This window comes from Podarcis pityusensis (genome assembly GCF_964106645.2).
Source record: "Podarcis pityusensis genome assembly, chromosome: 1".
NCBI lineage: Eukaryota > Metazoa > Chordata > Lepidosauria > Squamata > Lacertidae > Podarcis > Podarcis pityusensis.
In genome coordinates, this window is record NC_138028.1 from 32,219,721 (window position 1) to 32,239,718 (window position 19,998).

General features: G+C 39.9%; 1 protein-coding gene across 5 annotated transcripts in view; it reads right to left on the reverse strand.

The window, feature by feature from the left end:
• Nucleotides 1-15,403, reverse strand: part of MIA2 (MIA SH3 domain ER export factor 2) — a 54,383-nt gene extending 38,980 nt beyond the window's left edge. Inside the window, exons 1-8 of one of the 5 annotated variants that reach the window (XM_080977461.1) lie at nucleotides 15,302-15,398; nucleotides 13,799-13,939; nucleotides 11,825-11,958; nucleotides 9,610-9,696; nucleotides 7,778-9,005; nucleotides 4,571-7,033; nucleotides 3,329-3,556; nucleotides 3,130-3,224 (exon numbers count right to left, since the gene is read on the reverse strand). In XM_080977461.1, coding sequence (XP_080833587.1) covers nucleotides 3,130-3,224; nucleotides 3,329-3,556; nucleotides 4,571-7,033; nucleotides 7,778-9,005; nucleotides 9,610-9,696; nucleotides 11,825-11,958; nucleotides 13,799-13,913 — 4,350 coding nt within the window. In that variant the 5' untranslated portion in view covers nucleotides 13,914-13,939; nucleotides 15,302-15,398. Of the gene's footprint in view, nucleotides 1-3,129; nucleotides 3,225-3,328; nucleotides 3,557-4,570; nucleotides 7,034-7,765; nucleotides 9,006-9,609; nucleotides 9,697-11,824; nucleotides 11,959-13,798; nucleotides 13,940-15,301 lie in introns of all 5 variants that reach the window. The other 4 variants (XM_080977460.1, XM_080977462.1, XM_080977464.1 and 1 more) reach the window with 4 other exon arrangements.
• Nucleotides 15,404-19,998: the final 4,595 nt, after the last annotated feature.

The window sequence follows — 19,998 nt, forward strand, 5'->3', positions numbered from 1 at the left end:
ACATAAATGTTATGTTTAAAAAATCTGTAAGAATAATTAAATTAGCTCTAGTTTCCTAGTTGTTTATCCAGATAACAAGAGCTCCCGTAGCTTATGTTTCCAAATGGAAAAGAGATCCTGCTTTGACATGTATGCGTTTAAGGAAGGGGTGCAAAAGGGAGGTTAATGACAAGCAACTTTCTTCCAGTATAGTATTACAGTAGTCAGGTTGTTGTGAAATATAAGATTAGTTGCAGCAAGTATTTAAAAGGTATTGCTAAACAGATGCTTAGGTAACACTTTTTCTTTTCTTTTTTTACAAGTATATGACTCAGCTGAAAATATTATCTTATCAGACTCACAAATAACAAGGCCTGAAAGCTGGACTTGAAATACATATATGCTACCTGTATGGCAACGCTGGTTTCTTATTAATATCTATTTTCTCATGTAATTGTCTTATACTTGTATTTAATACTAAGGCAACTTCACTTATCTAAATATGGATAAATTTGCAAGATGCAGCATACATAAGACACAAGTTGAATTGAACTTGGTGGGTCTTATGTCCAAGTAAGCATGTTTCAGTTCAGGCTGTCAATTCAATCTTCAGAACATACACTTTTAATCTCTTAAGGTTAAATTTTAAGGAACCCCGGATAAGAGTTATTTATTCCATTAAGTAAAGGTAAAGGACCCCTGGACGGTTAAGTCCAGTCAAAGGCAGCTATGGGGTTGCGGCGCTCATCTCGCTTTCAGGCCGAGGGAGCCGGCATTTGTCCATAGACAGTTTTCCGGGTCATGTGGGCAGCATTACTAAACCGATTCTGGTGCACGGAGGACCGTGATGAGTGCCGGAGCGCACAGAAATGATGTTTACCTTCCTGTCGCAACGGTGTCTATTTATCTACTTGCACTGGCGTGCTTTTGAACTGCTAGGTTGGCAGGAGCTGGGACAGAGCAATGGGAGCTCACCCCGTTGTGGGGATTCGAACCACCGACCTTCCAATAGCAAGCCCAAGAGGCTCCATGGTTTAGACCACAGCACCACCTGCGCCCCTATTTATTCCATTACTGTATGATGAAACTGCTGCAGCTAGAAAGATTCTGAAATTTTAGAGTCCTCTTATTTCTGTCAGGCAGTTAAAGCTTGTGCATTTTCACCAACTTTGTCTGAATTGCCACATTTTTATTTGTCTTTGCATAAATTTCCATCCTATCAAAATGACTCATGACAGCTAGAATATATTCTTCTTTCATTTGACCTATACATTAATAGCTCTGTGATACAGGTGAGGCTGAGGGATACCAATGTGCAAGCACAGCCGTCTTTCCCATAGAGCTTAGTGGCTCGTTGCTTCTTAGGGGCGCCCCAGCGAGTGGGGGAGCTGCACGGCTTTGCCGGTGGCCTCGCCTTTCCTGCACGCTGCCAGCTGCGCCCCACCAACCATCTTTCCTTCCTACCCTCCTTGGCCTGCCCCCCTCTGCAGGCAGGAGCATTGGCGCTGTTGCTGCTTGTGCTGCTCCCAAAAGTGCTCGGTGGATGAGGAGCCAATCCTCGACTCTGAGGCAGCGGCCGAGGACAGGCCGCTGCCTCTTCCGCCTCCTCTCCCTCGACCGCGGGACTCCCCTCAGCCGCCGCCCGCCGAGCCACTGTCGTCATCTTCTGAGGGAGCGGCAGTGGTGGGAGTGGCTCCCAAGGGGCCTCCTCTGCATCATTGGTGCCCGCCGCCCTACCACCACCACTCCCCGGGGCACAGGCAGCGGCGTGGCAACCGCCTCCTGTTCCTTGGGCCACTGGACAGCAGCAAGAGCACCAGCAGCGGGCTGTCGTTGTTAGGAAGTGGAGGAGGAGGAGATGCCCTGGAGCCTCACAAGCGAGCGAGGGGTTCTGGCGGTCTGGCCAGCCACACCGTGCCCACCACATCAGCGGCGTATTCTGTGGGTGGCGGTTCCCGGAGCTACGAGGTGGTCCACGAGTTCTAAATTCTGGGAAAGGGAGGGGCACCAGAGGGATCTTTGCACCACGGCACCAGATATACTTAAGACGGCCCTGCGTGCAAGGTCACTCTGATTAGCTTCAGAGTTGAGCACAGATTTCAGCCAAACCTCTCCCATCAAAACTCATCACTCTTGCCTTTTACAAAAGAGTGATAACTCTCTGTGGGCTCTCAGGAAGCTTTTAGGCTTCACACAAGATAATTAATTCCATTCTACCTAGAAAATAAAGTGATGAGCCAAGGAAGACATGTCATCTACTGCTTCCTCATGTCATCTACTGCAAGGTATTCCTAGTGTTTTAGTCAGGAGACCTACACAAAGAATCTGCATGTGTTACAAGGCTCGGAACAAATTTAAAATGTGATGGCAACCATGCAAAAAGCACATGTATGCAAAAATGAAATGCCTCCCTAGGAGGCACTGTGCACTCTTGTACGCATTGATATGAGAATTCAGGAGGCTTAATACGACACTATTGCCGACCTTAAAAGCACATTTTCCACTCAAAGAATTCAGGGCACTGTAGTTCTTTACAATTAGATCCTTATCCCTTCCACCCACTGCAGGCCAAATTTAACAGGGAGATAAGGAGCAGTTCTTAGTGATATCACAGGAGTCAGTAGAGATGGAAGGACCTGTCCATTTCAGTTCTCTCAGTTTCTAATTTTTCCAGTATTAAATTTAGTTCTACACATTTCTGCAGTGAAGCATTTTCTCCGAATATAATGTATTTTGTTTATAATGCATCCAGTTTTAAGCACACTTTTACCCCAATATATGCATTTTTGCACACCTTACTTGCCCAGACAACTGCATTGCAAAATCCAGATAAGTGCGAATTTGGAAGGATGGCTGCATTTCAGTTCTCATATTGTTTCAGAAAGTGTGACTTTGATAGATGCTCCTTTAAATGCAAACTGAATCAAATTTCTCCCCCATCTCAACTTGCAAACATTCATAACCTTCGTCCATTCCTACTTTAGATCAGGTTCAGTGCTATTTGAAAACTACAGGGAAGTGACAGGGGAGTGTACTAGCAAATGCAAACTTAGGAGGAATTTTGTGCTTAAATGTCAAATAAAAAGTTTTCAAAGCTGTAACTAGTGCATTTTTATGATTATTGTAGAAATCCAAAGTAAATAAACATACCTTTTTACTGGTAGATGCCATCACTGAAAATACAGATGTTATAATGGCACAGAAGTCATTCAAATGCAGGATTATCTGAAATAGCCATTCTCTTTCTGTTTCACGAAAAAGTAGAGGAAGAGAGAATGAGTATTACAATATATCTTCTTTACAGAATACTATATGTAATTATAGTTTTTAGATTAATCATATTCCTTACCGTTACTGATAGTATAGTTATGAGTCACTAGATTGTTCTCTGATAATTTTCTTTTTGAATTTGGCTGATGTTGACTATTTTTGGCTGAAGGATGTATTTTCTTCTCTGTGTTTATTGGAGGCACATTATTTGCTTCTGTATGCTGGCCACTGTTAGATTCTTTATCCAAATTCAAGTGATGTTTTTCTTTAGGATGATCGTCAGGTAGTTTTCCATTATTGCTCATACCTACAAATAATTGTAGAAGTGGTATCATGTTTACTTCCACCTGATTATCCATTTTTTTCCTGCATGTCAATTCCCAGGATCCCTATTCATATATCATTGTCATTTCAATCATTAAAGTTCTCCAGTACTACAATCTCCCAACTTATAATTAGCAATAATTTTTTAAACAAGGAAAGGCTAGGTGTTACTATTAAAATCAGGGAATATGCCGCCACGGCAAAGCATGGCTAATGAAATGAGTCAAGGAAGCTCTTGGAGGCTAGAAAGGTTCCTTCATAAACCTGAAGTATTGTCTGAATAAGGAGGGGGGAAGGAAACACAAATTTTGGCAAAAGAAATGCAAGCAGAAAAGAAGGAAGAAAAAAGCATTGGATGACATCCCTGAAATTATTAAGACTGACAATTTAAAATTACTGCATTTAAATGTGTTAGAAGCAGGAAACTGGCTAGGGTGGAGATGTATACAAGCATGACTGATGGAATTTGAACCTGATCACTTCTGGAAGCCTTTTTATATCAATTTATTAATGTGACAAGAAATATGTTATATTTTCCATTCTTATACTGAAGATGAAAATTTAAATATGACTTTTCCTTATATAATAATCATATTTAGTAAACTGTAATGGACTAAAATCCAGATAGGTAAGCAACAACAAAAAAGCCTTTTGTTACTAGCCCTACCAAACATGTATCTTCTGAGATACTGTTGTTGCTGTGGGACTGTTGCATCCTTCCAGCACCCAGCTATTTATTCTTCTGATAGAAAACGAATGATTCTCTTTTTGTATTTTCGGTTCTATATTATATTTCCTGACAAAGCACAATACAACTTGGTATTATCCAGCTGTTGTGTAAGCTTATAATGGGCATCAGCTTCTATAGTTCATTTTATACTGAAAAAAAATCACATCATCCCATCGGTCAGACATTTTGCTTTTTTTAAATAAAAAAGCAAAGTGCGATATTGTTCTTGCTTTGTTAACTTTTATTATCAAAACAGTGGTCTGGTACCTGATTCTGCCTTTTGGATTTCACATTTGTTTCTGATGTCCAGCACAAGACTGTGCAGTTCTGGAAGTAAATTCACTTTATCCTTCAAACACTTTTCATGTCCACTGTTTAATTTATTTTCACGTTCCAGCAAAGTGGTCACATCTTTCATTTCCCTGCGAATATCTTCACATGGAAAAGTGGTGATATCACGGCGAAGTTTTTCAAACTCTTGCTCTAGTAGCTGCAGTTCATGCCTTTCACACATATTTGCTTCAAGTATCCTTTTAGATTCCTCAACAAACTTGAAATAAAGTTCCTGTAATCCACTGAAGGAAGTGGCTTCTTTCAGGTCCAACTCTGTATCAGCTGTTAATTGACCATTTTGAACTATTGTCTCCTGATTTGCAGATCTGTCATACTTTTGGTTGTAATTTTTTGAGTCTGAAGCAACAGATTTTCCCTGGATGTTGCTGTCTCTTTCCCCTGGGCCCTGAGATCCTTCATCCTTAATTTTAAAATTATCTAAATACCTGATAGCTTTTGTGCTCTGAACTTCACCTTTGTCTTGTTCAAAGTCACTTCTCACTACATCAGCCTCCTGCCTCTGTGTCTTAATCTGTGTTCCAATAATATTTCTACTATCTTCACATTTTTTAGAGTCTTCATCGTCCTTATTTTTAAATGGCTCTCCAAGAAGCCGTGATATTTTACCAAAAATGTTACTCCCGACACCTCCTTTCTCTGTCTTGTCACTTGTGCAATCAATATTCTTGCATCTTAGTTTTTTCTCACTATCTTTACCTGTTTTGCCTTTTTCTTGACTATCTCTTGCATGCCCAGAATAAGCTACTTTCTCTGCATGGTTTAGATTTTTAGGAAAAGGAGAAATTAAGTCATGTGCAAATGTTTCATCATGATGATCTTTAGCTAAATGCTGTGTGTCCATGCCATCTTTAGCATGTGAAGGGATAGGGTACATATAATCATCCGCAGGCTGAAGATGATGTGATAAATGTTTGCTAGGATTAATAATATTATCTAGATTAGATGTATCACTTCGCACTTCTAAGTGCTGGACTGGATTTTCACGGGCAGGACTTGTTCCAACTACAGTATATTGTTTCTGAGGTAAACTATTAAAGTCAGTTGTCGCTAAACTGTCTTCAGGTTTTATGTCAGTTATCTCTGAAGTTGTGTATGCTATTTGTTTCTGATACTCAGGTTTAGTTTCTTCAGTATTTGGAATGCTATCTATTTTTTTATGCTGAGCTGAGATTCTAAGCTTCTTCACTTCTAAATCCGCAGTTAAATGTTGTTTTCTATCATGTCCCTTCTGACTTATACACTTTTTGTCAGGTACTAAGCTCATAATATTGGTACTCTGACAGTCAATGTAGGAAGATACTTCTTCACCTTTTAACTCATCTTTATCTTCCTTCTGATGTGTCAGACTTGCACACATTTGAGGTGAGTGAATACTTTTCTTGGAAAAAGTGCCCGAGGAGCTAGGATAAGGAAATACACTTTGCTCTTGCTGATCTATTAATGAAGCATCACTAACTTGAGCACTATCTAAATGTTCTTCTATTGCTTTTGAGTTTTGTTCCTCTTCAACACCTTTTCCACCTATCTGCACTTGTGGGCCCTGAAAGCCTTTCTTCTGCATACCGTAGGCGACAGAATCATAATTCAGTATGCGGCTGCTGTCCCCGGAAATCTCCTTTTCACTTTGAAACACTTCCCCAGACAGTGGAGATGGTCCTTGATTACTTGATGTATTTTGCTCATTGTGTCCTTGTTTGCCTTCACTAAGTTCTGAGATATGCTGCGAAAAATGATTTTGTTCTTTTGCACTTTCTTGAGAAAACAAATTCTTGCCTACTTTAGTAACTACACTTTGGTTCATCTCATCTTCAGCACTGGGATTGATATGAAAATAATCTTGGATGGCATGAGAGGGGACACTTTCTATATTTTTAACATCAGGAAGTTTCTTTTCATCATGAGAATCTACAACGTTATCTGCCCTTATATTGTTGTTTATACGTTTTTTTGAATGTAAATGTGGCACTGGATCTGAAACTTGTATTCCTTTCATAACATCTGTATAACCTATGACAGGAGTACGACTACTCCCATTCAAAACTTTTGAGACTAAACAATTATTTTTATTAACATTGCATTTGCTAGATTTGGAATCTTTGTTAATAGCCTTATACTGTTGTTGTGGTAGTCTTCTTACACTGTATGTTAATTCTGGTGCTTCATGTTGTTCTGTTAAAAATGGATTCTGATCTTTTGTATTAAATTCTCTGCTCCCTTGGATAACTGGCTTATCTTCATCAAGAGGTATCTTATCTTCGCCTGGAATGTTCTTTGATTTGGAAAAACTATCTGAATGTTCATTCAGCTCCTCAGAAAATAGTGCTTGTTCAACATTATCTGGTCTGATTGCTTTCCCATCATGTGGCTCATCTTCTCCTAGGATAGATTTTTCATAGGAATATGTTTCACTAATAATATAATCCTTTCGCTCTGCCAAATCAGCTAGCTTTTGTAGCTCTAAAGAAGACTGTTGTTTGGCCTCTAAGTTACAAACATTGTTTTTATCTTCTATATTGGAATGGCCCTGTGTGTCCAAAGGTCTTCCATACAATTTTTTCCCTGTACATTGACCATAGGAAACCTGGTGTTCTAACTCTATAGATTTTACTGACAGAGGATGTGGTGTATTATCTTTCGCTAGTTGTTCACCCTGTCTTTTTTCTCTACTTTCTTCACTACATTTTACTGCTAAAGAAGACAGCAAAATGTTTCCCTGGGTAGTAGCAGCATCTCTGTTTTCTGGCACCTTTTCAGTAATATTCTGATTTTCTAGTAATTCTTCTTTGCCTATATGTAATACTTCCTCACTCTTTTTAAATTGGGTGCTTTCCTCACTAGACTTTAGATTATTGTGTGCATGCTGAGCATTATTGGTTCCTTCAGATATAAAACTCTGAAAATTCAGTACCCTTGTAAAATAACTAACAGAAAAGAAAGATTTCTGGTTTTTAGGACCCTCATGATTTTCTTCCTTTGCAGTACCTTGACCTATACTATATGATAACTGATCTACAGCTGATTCCTGTGGACTCCCAACAGTTACATACTCATGCCCTGGTTGAGTATCTGATGTAACCCTATTATAATCAGTCAAACCGTTATACATACTTTCATACCAACCTGACTGGTGATTTGTTCTTTCTGACTCCTTTGTTACAGCTTTAATTTTATTGTTTTCCATAACTTGGTTGTCTGGTATTGAATCCTGTTCTGCATAGGGAGACTTAAGTCGTTTATCACCAAGCAAAGGTGATGGACTTGCTGCATCCTTTACATCTGCATGCTTATCTGCTAACTGCACATCAGAATCTGTTTTTCTAACATGTATGCCTGGGGCTTCTTGGTCATATTTTTCTTTCACTTGTCCTTCGTAAAGAGTTGGTTCAGCTGCTTGCTCTGGGGTTTCTTGAACAATTTCCCCTTTGTCTTGTTCTTCATAGGGCATCAGTCTGCCTGTTTGCTTTCTCAAGCCATCGTCCATTAAGCTTGATTGTTCACTTGGACGCTGTTCTTCATCTTGATCTGCTTCTCCTCCAGCTGCAAGCTTTTCTTTGTCTGTGTTTTCTTCAGCGTAACGAAAAGGCAAAATATCACTGAATTCCAGATCAAACCAGCTTGATTCAGATTGTTGGGAATTGCTATGTTCTTTTATTCCTTCTGATGCGGTAGAACTGCCATGGTGGCCGGCATTGCCAGCAATGGTGGAGCTGTCATGGATTTCTGGATCATTTTCTTTGTACAGCAGATCAAGTTCTGATTTGTCACTTCCAAGATGCATCAAATCTGTGAAAGTACTTTTAAACCAGCTGGAGCCTTGTGGTGCTGTTTCACCCTCTTCATTTAATTTTTTTAAGCCACTATCATCAGTGATTGCGATTTTCCTGCGCCTGAATGTAACTTCTTCTGTTTTCTGTGATATTTTTCTGACCGCCTCCTCATTTTCATTACTTCCCAAGCCAAGCCAGCCAACAAAACCAGCCACAGTCCAGGCCGACTGAGTTGGGACAGTTTGCGGAGTCTGACTAATTTGGTCTTCTTCCGGAGTAGTCTCATCTTGTCTAGTCTCCCTGTCTCTGAGTTCTGTATCACCGCGGCTTGTAGTTTCCAGTGTATGCAGGTCTTTGTATTTACTGTCAGATTCATGACTGTCAGGAAATTGTTCTTTATATTCATTTGGGTAAGAAATACCTCCAAGTTTCAAGACTTCATCTTCAGGCATTTCAAATTTGGTGTCTTTTTCTTCTGAGTACGGAGGTATATATTCATTTTCTTTGTCATAATGATTAAGTATGCTGTCTTCATTTTCAAAAACGTATTCCCCTTCATCAATACATAGGAAATCAGTTTCCTAAAAATAAGCAAGTGTCTGAAGTTAATACGCTACTACCCATTTAATACAACTCTACTATTTCTTAACATTATATCATTATGAATATTTTTTAAAAGCATGCAAATGCCCCAACTGGGAAGTTATAAAATAATTAAGTTGTTAAATAATTGTGAAATGTACATTCTCTTTAAAAATTAACACAAGGAATATTTAAAACAGCAACTTTATTAATCATTTTTATGAGACCAAGTTGAGTAGTTCATGCAGTTGAAAGAGAACATGTTTTACACACATGCAAATGTATAATCTTATACATATTTGTTGGAAGGTGCAGTGATAGATACTTAAAAGACTCTGGGGCACAGGCCTTTGAGTAGAGATGGGCAAGTCTCTCAATTTTGGTTTCTCCCAAGTTTCTGTTCTTGGAGTTTTTAAAGCAGAGGTTAGATGGGCATCTGTCATGGATCCTTTAGCTGAGATACATTGTAGGAGGTTGGACTAGATGACCCTCAGGGTCTCTTCCAACTCTAAGATTCTATGATTCTATAACAAGTTTAATACATACATTCATATATACATTTCCACAACCAAATGTGTCCATTTTGATATTACTTTAATTTACCTTAGTTGGCAGTTCTACTTCTTTTGTAATAAAAGTTTCTTCAATCCGGACTGCATCCACTGGGAAATATCCAAATTCTGCACCTTTCTACAAAATTAAACATGTAGCTTTTTATTATAAAAGAAATGGGGTTTTGTACTTAAAATTGATAAACAACAAATACAATTGTGAGAAGAGTCTCTGCACTTATTTCAATTAAGTCTGGATAAAAAAAACAAACTCTTATTAACCCTCAGAAAATTTTCTCTCCCGCTTCATAAAAATACACAAAGTAATAGAACTTTTAATGTTATTATTTTGCACATTATTAAAAGTACTCTTGTACATTACAATAATCAGCCATTAATTGCTGTTTGGGTCCTCCTGGGTACAATAATGGCCTTATATTGTTCCACAATGTCTCTAGCAAATATTCCCAGTTAATTTATTTGGAAACAGGGATATGACCTAGTTGCTTGGCTAATAAAAAAGCACAGAAATGTTCTTGTTTACATAGACCGAAGTAATGTAATAGTGAGTGCTACACTTAATGTGAAATTACACCTCTAGAAGGGAATGTTTAAAGAAACTATTATGGTTTATGCCAAGAGGATTTAAAAGGATGACACTGCATGCCACAATACAGTGGTACCTCGGGTTAAGTACAGTGGTACCTCAGGTTAAGTACTTAATTCGTTCCGGAGGTCCGTCCTTAACCTGAAACTGTTCTTAACCTGAAGCACCACTTTAGCTAATGGGGCCTCCTGCTGTCGCCACGCCGCCAGAGCACCATTTCTGTTCTCATCTTGAAGCAAAGTTCTTAACCTGAAGCACTATTTCTGGGTTAGCGGAGTCTGTAACCTGAAGCGCATGTAACCTGAAGCATATGTAACCCGAGGTACCACTGTATTAACATCACTTTGAAATCTTACCTAGGGCACAATTTATTAACAGTAGGAACCAAAATAAGTACCATATTGTCCCCCCCCCGCCCCACCAAGGGAGAGTTATAAACCACACACGCAGTCATATATTGCATTATATTAATGCCAAAAGATTATGAATACCTGTAACATTTGTTAATGGCACTATGTGATGAACCACTCACTACAGTGGCAAAGTGGACCACAGACTTGAGCGACTTGTATTCTTCACATGCTGTTCCTGCTAGTTCATGAGAACTACCACTGATTTGTAAAGACAACATGGCCTGATTCAGAGTGCTGACCACCCGTAAACTGTGAGGTGTGGAAACACCCTAATGTAGTCCTGGCACTCTTACCAGCATCACTTTGTTAGTATTAATTTCATAAAACATATATACCATGAAATTAGCAGGCGATGCTGTATGGCATATTCCACATACAGTGGTACCTCGGGTTAAGTACTTAATTTGTTCCAGAGGTCCGTTCTTAACCTGAAACTGTTCTTAACCTGAAGCACCACTTTAGCTAATGGGGCTTCCTGCTGCTGCCGTGCCGCCGGAGCCCGATTTCTGTTCTTATCCTGAAGCAAAGTTCTTAACCTGAAGCACTATTTCTGGGTTAGCGGAGTGTGTAACCTTAAGTGTATGTAACCTGAAGCGTATGTAACCTGAAGCGTATGTAACCCAAGGTACCACTGTACTGTTTTAGACAAATATTTTGTCTAAATTCTAGGAACCTTTCTTACTCAGAAACTTCCTTTGCTGCAAAAAGGGGGTGGGGCTTATGGCTCGCATAGATCTTGATAAGTTTGCTCTCAGGGTTGCAGCAGCCAAATCTACAGAGCAATATTTTTCATGCACTGCAGGGCAGCGGGGGGTGTCCCCTTTGGATCGACACCATTTCAGAATAAAATTATTGAAGAAAAGTATAATTTTCCCTGCAGCTAAATGCATGCTGAATTTTCTACCTGTGAAAGTGGTATCATAACTTACTTCTGAAACATTTGTGAAACTTACCTGGCTAGCATTTTTAAGTGTCTCAACATATTCATGGAAAAGTGTCTAGCCCACTGAAAAAACACTTATGAATAACCACTGCTTATTTTCTATAAAAAAAGGTGCCGGTACTCACCATGAAGTCGTTACAGTGAGTGCCACACTTTTAACCGGTGCTTTTCTTCTGGACAAAAAGGTGCTGTTATTGTGTACTCTTGAGTACCCCCAGAAAAAGACACTGTGAATAACCAACCTGTTGATATAAGTGAATTCAGATTGCTCATAAGAGAAATAGTTGCCTTTTGAAATACTTACACTTCCTGCCCACAAGTCCTCCCTTTTCCTGGAGAGTTTGGAGTATACGATTATCTCTTCTCCAGTTTTGAAGTTCAAATAGCGGCAGTCAGGTCCTATGTAGTCTTTAATGGCTAGCACTCTGCTCATGAAAGCTGCATGTATGTAAAAAACAGAGGAAACTTAAGCAAAGTTAATTGAATGTAGTCTGGATTTGATCTTATACATGTGGCTTCAGACAGTCATAGAATCATAGAATTGTAGAGCTGGGACCACGAGGATCATGTACTGTACAGTGATACCTTGGTTTACAACCATGATCCATTCCGGAGGTCCGGTTGTAAACCAAAACAGGTTGTAACCCAAGGTGCGCTTTCGCAAAAAAAGAAAAAAAAGGTTGTAATCAAAAAAAAAAATGGATTGTAATCCAAAAAAAGGGACACACATTTCAGGGTTTGACGTGGTTGTAATCCAAAATGGTTGCAAACCAAGGTTCCACTGTACGTCAATCCCCTGCAATGCAGGAATCTTTCACCCAAAGTGGGCCTTGAACACAACCTTGAAATTAAGAGCCTCATGATCTGCTGACGGACCTATCCCAGCTGTCCTAAAGTTTAAAATCTACTCTCCTCCCGAATAATATGTTGCCACATGCAAAAATCACAGTACATGTCCGAGACACACTGGCATTGTGTTTACATTATTTGTGTACATTAGATATCCTCTTGTCCTAGAAGATGGGGGGAATTTCACCTCACTTTAAATGAAATGTTTTACCACTTACTACAGAAACAACAAAATCCTGGACATATTTTTTCAGAAGTGGTTAGCCTCACTATGCAATTCTTAAAATAAATGAACAAACTTAAATTAATTGTTTGCGCTGAGTAGCGTTTGGTTAGAATTTCCTCTAATGGTATCCTAAATAAGTTTAATGTTTGTATATGAATACACATTCTTCTTGTATTTTTTTCTACTACACATGCGTTTCAGAATGCGGTTTTAGTTTTCCATTTCCACAAAAACGCACCTAGAGCACACACTATGAATTCTGCGAGCTGCATTTTTTCTTCATTTTATGAAGAATGCTAAGTGAGAAACACATTTTGGAGTAATTAGAAATACATTCCAAAATAGATTTTAACAAGAGTGCTAACCTGAATTTGGGGGCGCTGGGCAGATTTTTGCAACCCGGCAGAGCATATGCTAAAGACGGTGCCCAGGAACACCGTAATAGACAAGTCCTACACATCTGCACAAACACTCCACCCCACAGTCCTACTGATGAGCATTTCACTAGTATATAACATTAACAGGCAGCACAGTCCTATGCATGATCTCTCAGAAACAAGGCCATTGTATTCAATGAGTCTTGCTTCTAGTATATACAACTGCAGCCTTAGCTGCAATCCTAAGCATTCTTAACTTGGGTTGGGAGTAAAACTCACTGAACTCACCTAGTGGCACTTCCTTCTGAGGAAACATACAGAAGATAGTGCTACAAACAGTGCAGTTTTAAGGTACAAAAAGCAATAAGATTTCACAAGGTGCTAAGAAAAATAGAAAGAAAACTGAATCGACCCAAATATATGGTATAGATTTGGTAGACAAAACACTAGTAATTTCTATACATAACTAAAATATAAATACTGTAAATATTAATCAGGCCCTTTTGGAAAGTAAGAGATTTTGAATAAGCACAGGGACAATTCTGACGAAAACTAGGCCCCTGTTTTGATAACAAGCTTTTCTACTGAACTTTGCCCTTTTATATATGCTACAACACGGTTCCACCAAATGGCTTCCCAGAAAGCATTTGTCTATTTTTGAAAATATACAGGTTAATCATGCATAAAGCTAATATTTTGCAAACGTTTCTTGAAGTATATATTGCATTTTCAAAACCTTTTCTTGCTTTGTTTTGTTTTACAGATTTTGACGACACGTAAATTAGTTTCAAAGAAGCTTACTTAAAGCAAAAGCCCTTATACTTACTTTCGCATTCTGGATCGCCACACTTTTTGTGGCCTGACAACAACTTTGTGCTCTTGGTGATAGTTAGCAATGAAAAGATCAAAAACAAAATTCTGATTTCCCAAATCGGCAGCATCCTAAATGGTTAAAAAAAGCTGATCCCTGACAGAATAAAAAAGAAAAAACGGATTGTGCCTTGGCAATAGAAGTCTGAAACATCATTCACCCCCCTCCATTTAGTTAATATATATATATTTTAAATCTTTTTGGTTCCATTTTCCTTCTACCTCCAAAGTCCACTTGCATAAATGCCCTTTCAACAAGCTGCTCAGTGAACTGTCCTGATTAAGTGGCTTAATGATTAACTGTGTGTGACAATATGGACTTGGAATTTGAAATGAAAAAGGCGCTTTCAGTCTAACTACAGACTATAGATGTACCAATAGCCTCATTTGCATCAGCAAGTTATTGGAGCGCTTTGTGGAACTTTAGATGCGATGTAGAGAAAGATGTAATATGAATTAACAGGAAATACTACAGAATATTCCAAAACCCTGATGTACTGTTACTGCTGCTTTAAATTTTGCTCAGGGTATATTTTTTAGTGATTTTAATAACACGATTTTGTGTTTTTATTATTCTTGCTGATTGTAATTTATATGTGGCCACAGCATTTGGTATTGTACATTACCCTGGGATCACTCTGATGAAGATCAGCCAATACATTTAACAAACAAATAAACAATTGCAGGTCTACATTTTATTTCACCTTATAAATCAGAGATGGAGCACCTATGGCCCTCCTTACCTCCCACCATCGCTGGTCATTGGCAGCTTGGCCTATAAACATCAGGAGGGCCACAGGTTCCTTATACTAATACATTACAGTGGCACCTCAGGTTACATACGCTTCAGGTTACATACGCTTCATTACAGTGGTACCTCAGGTTACATACGCTTCAGGTTACAGACTCCGCTAACCCAGAAATAGTGCTTCAGGTTAAGAACTTTTCTTCAGGATGAGAACAGAAATTGTGCTCCGGTGGCGCAGCGGCAGCAGGAGGCCCCATTAGCGAAAGTGGTGTTTCAGGTTAAGAACAGTTTCAGGTTAAGTATGGACCTCTGGAACGAATTAAGTACTTAACCCGAGGTACCACTGTATATATTCTACAAGGGTTGCAGCAGGCTTGTGGGATACTGGACATGGAAAAGTGCCTTATATATACAAAATTCTTCCATTTGTATCACACTTTTGTTTCAATGAGCTGATGATGGTGTGCACAGTTATCTAATTTTATAATCACCATAATCCAGTGAGGTTAATTAGGTAACTTGGCTACAGTTACCCAGTGAGCTCAACAACTGAATAGTGATTTGAAACCAAATATCCTTGACCCAAGTCCATCAGCTTATCCAACTGATATTTTCTTTTGTGTCTTACAGCCTTCATTTGGAAGGTATGTTCTGATTGAACATAGGCAATCAGTAAGGATTGCCACTTTAATGTAGTGTATATCAGCTCACTTTCCCATTTCACAGCCAGCTCTGCTTCTTAATCTTCGCTCTCATCTGTTGCCTGTCTTGTCTTCTCACTTCAACTGCCTTTTTCCAACTCCTTTTCATCCAAGGTTCTTTTTCCCTCCCATTTATATCTTCCCTCTCATTGGTCAACCCAAATGTTCTATTACAGACTGCCCATCCAGCATACAGGCATTACACTAGTAGATCCAGAAAAAGTAGTGTTGCTTGCTGTGAGCACCACATTGTAATTTCAGGTTCCCTTTATTATCCCATATAATGTAATAATGATATTGTTGGTGCCAGGGGGAAAAAATACTATAGTACACTGGTACATCGGATTACATACGCTTCAGGTTACAGACTCTGTTAACCCAGAAATAGTACCTCGGATTAAGAACTTTGCTTCAGGATGAGAACAGAAATCGTGCTCCGGCGGCAGCAGGAGGCCCCATTAGTGAAAGTGGTGCTTCAGGTTAAGAACAGTTTCAGGTTAAGAATGGACCTCCGGAACGAATTAAGTACTTAACCTGAGGTACCACTGTATAGAAAAGAGAATTCCTGGATTCCAAAATCCAAGTTTAGAGCAATTACTTTTTGGTGAGAGAACCCCAGCAGATTTAAATTCACAAAATATGCAGCATGGAAATAAAGGCTTTAAAATATGTCCTCTTAAAAAGTTTTCCGAGCATAGGAAAAAGGCCTCGTATTGGGTAAGTTAAAAAATGGTTTACTTACAAACTCTTCAAAGGTCAGATTCATGTGCTTCAGAAAAGTTGCAGAGGCAGTAAAACTTGGCTTCCTTACAAAGTGGTGAAAGTTTCTAGATGATTTGCATAGGAGCTCAAGAATGGCTGATGAGAGCTATGCGGTTGAGCTGGAACAACCAGTTCAAACCACTTCACACAGAGAGCTTCTTCGGGAGACTGCGGGAGAACAAAAACTTTATTACCTAGTTCCTCCCAAGGTGAGGGGAAGTGGACATAGCTAAGCCTGGCAGGTCAGCTTACTCTATGGTCTTAACCCCTTAATTTGACTTAAATATATTGACTATACAGTGGTGCCTCGCAAGACAAAATTAATTCGTTCTGCAATTTTTTTCGTCTTGCGATTTTTTTTGTCTTGCGAAGCACGGTTTCCCAAAGTCTTCAAAATCACCAAAGTCTTCAAAAACCTCAAAAAAGGCTACCACACCGCGTGCTATGAGTTGCTCCTCGAAGTCACCCTGGGTATTAACAGTTTTAAGAAAAAGGAAACAAACTTGCAAGACGTTTTCGTTTTTTTCGTTTTTCGTCTTGCGAAGCAAGCCCATAGGGAAATTCGTCTTGCGAAGCAACTCAAAAAACGAAAAACTCTTTCGTCTTGCGCGTTTTTCGTCTTGCGAGGTACCACTGTATGAGGCTGCTTATCTCTCAAAAGTGCTGATGCTGTCTACTCAGTTACTGTTGAATCACCTCAGCAAATAACATAGGAAGCTGCTGTACATTTAACCAGCCCATGGACCCATTTAGCTCAGCATTGTCTACATCATTTGCTATCGACTACCCAAGGATTCAGACAAGGGACCTCTCCCAGTCCCACTTAAAGTTGCTGAGGCCTTCTGCATGCAGAGATGCTCTGCCACTGAACTGCATCTCTTCTTTTTGATGAAACATGTTGGGCAATTTACGGTAGGTTGCCACACACTCAGCTTGGAGCAAGTTCCAATGGGACTTTTGAGTAGGTATGCATAAAACCAAACTGATAATCTTTTTAAAAAATTTTAACCTGAACTTGAGGTTCATATCTCCTCTTTCTTTATTTTTGGGCATTTTTGTTGCTGCTATCCTTCTCTTTTTCTTCTGGACTTAACCTCCCCCCCCCCCAAAAAAAATCTAGTTTGCCCTCTTATACATGGCCATTTGTTTAATTGTCAATGCAAAGTTTCACATTGGCACTTGTTGAATTGCATCTTGTTCCTATTTGTTTACCTTGATTATTTAAAACCTAAAATTTGTAAAGGCACTGTGGTACACATGGTACATAGTGGAACATAGAGATGCTTCATAGGGGCATCTTCAGAGCTCTTTCCTTCTGCTGGAGACTAATTATAATCCAAGCATCTTCTAAAAGAAAGGGAAATTTTATAAGGGTTGGATACTATCAACAAAATGAGCACCTAGTCCATGGGACATTAGATAGATTTTTAGCTCCGAAAAAGAGCATCGCACAACCCAAATAACTGCCTTTCCAAACCTATAAACTGATAATGTCTCCTTGGACATAAAGATATCTGAACCAGGATTAAACTTTAATGTGATTTTACTGGGAGGGTGTTTGTTAAATTGCTTTATCCTCTTGGGAATATGAAGTGTAATACCAATGTTTAAAGCAGAAACAAGACTACCTTTTGTGAAATGTTCTTCTTAGCCTTCTAATGCTTGTTTGTTGCATTTTACTCCCATTCTATTTGAATCACATCTCCTTTGAATCATATTTGAATTTGTCACCAGTCCCGTGCTGCAGAAAGATTCCACAAGCATCCTTTAACTTTTAGGTAGCTCTTGAAGATCTTTTTAATCTAACAGATATTGGCAGCTGTTCAATTTTTATCTTCATTAACCAGTCAAATTAATGATTATCAATTATTTTTATTTATATTCTTTAAAATGGCATCTTTTAACTGTAAACCGTATTGATATTTTATATGGCAGTATAGAATTTTATAAATAAATCACATCTCCTTTAGTAGTGTGGTTCCCTTTTGGTTCCTTCTCAAATTGTTGCTCCTCTCAGTATCTCCAACTCTCACTGGAACCTGGCTGCCTCATCTTAATGCTTTCATGGCTGTTACCCTCAACATCAAGATTACTATTATTACAATATTAGCACAGTCAGCTTATGACATACCATATTGGCCCGAATATAAGCCACATCTGAATATAAGTTGCACCTTTAAAATTGGAGGGGGGAGAAGAAAAAATACCCTAATATAAGCCGCTCCTCTCCTAGCTGCTCCTGGCTGAATACTGGGCAGGGGGCACACGCTGCATTGCCAGCGGCCTTTCCCCTTCCTCACTCTCTCCCTTCCTGGCCTTGGGAGAAAGGAGACACCTGGCGCTGTTTGCCCCGAACCCCTGGCTGCATACTGTAAGGTCGTGAATATAAGCTGCACTTTTAACTTTTCACGGTCGGAATTTGGGGGGAAAGTGCAGCTTATATTCAAGCCAATACGGTATCTTCTCAGTTATCTTCCCTGGCTACCAATTTGTTACTAGGCCAACTTCAATGTGTTACCATTAGTACATAAACACTCAACAGCAGGGATCCACAAAATGAGGCCCGCGGGCCGGATAAGGCCCAAGCAACTAGTTTATCCCGCCCGTGGCGACCCCTGCCGCCCACTGCCCGCTCTTACCGGTGCTGCGCTGCACGGCTGCCCACTTCCGGATCGGAGGAGCGCCGGAAATCGCTTGTGCGCATGCGCAGGTGTTATTTCCGGTGCACATCCGGGTTGGAGGCCAGTGCACATGCGCGCAAGCTATTTCCAGCACTCCTCCGACCCGGAATTGTGCCGGAAATAGCATGTGCACACACATATGGGCACTCGCTCCCCTGCCCTGCAATCAGCGCTGGAGACACCAGCCCAAGGCACGGTAAGTTTGCTGACCCCTGCTCAACAGCTTAGGACCAGTTTAGTTGAAGGATCAGCTTAGTCCATATATGGCCATGCATCCACCTTGATCTGTGGGACTGCTTTTACAAGTGCCACATAATCTTTTCCCTACTTGTAAGGAATCCATCTTCCAGCACTGCGGCACTAACACTCTGGAACTTCTTGCCTATTGACATCAGGCAGGTGCTTTCACTCTTTATCATTTTTAAACTTGCTAAAAGCTTTGTGTGGGCTAACCCTATCCAGGTATGTAAAGCTGACATGCATTTTAATATGTAATTTTATAATGTGTAATTTAACTGCTAACTTTATTATTTAAATTTTATTTATCCCAAGCTAACACTAACCTACCATGGTGGCCTGTTTTAAGAACACTAAGCAGTTTGTCAACTTAATACTGGTAGGTAAAGATAAGGTAAAGGACCCGTGGATGGTTAAGTCCAGTCAAAGGTGACTATGGGGTTGCAGTGCTCATCTCGCTTTCAGGACGAGGGAGCCGGTGTTTGTCCACAGCTAGCTTTCCAGGTCATGTGGCCAGCATGACTAAACCGCTTCTGGTGCAACCAAACGCCGTGACAGAAACCAGAGTGCATGGAAATGCTGTTTACCTTCCCGCTGGAGCGGTACCTACCGTATTTTTCGCTCTATAACACGCACCCGACCATAACACACACATAGTTTTTAGAGGAGGAAAACAAGAAAAAAAATATTCTAAACGAAACAATGGATGTATGATTTTTGTGGTTCATGCTGTGGCCACAGACATGTGATCTGACAGTGAGTATGGAGTAGCTCAATGCAAAAATCCTGAGGAGCCATGTGGATCCATGTTTGTCACCACGTTTTTGCACCACTGCAGCCCCAGGCAACAGTGGGTGCGTAATTTTTTTGGTGCAAGATGTAGCCATGGACATGCTATGTGATCTGATGCTGAATTTGGGGTGACCCAGTGCAAAAATCCTGAGGATCCATGTGGATCCGTGCTTTGCAACCATGTTTTAAGTGGGGAGGGAAGGAAAAGCACTCAAGGGACAAAGCGCACACGTGG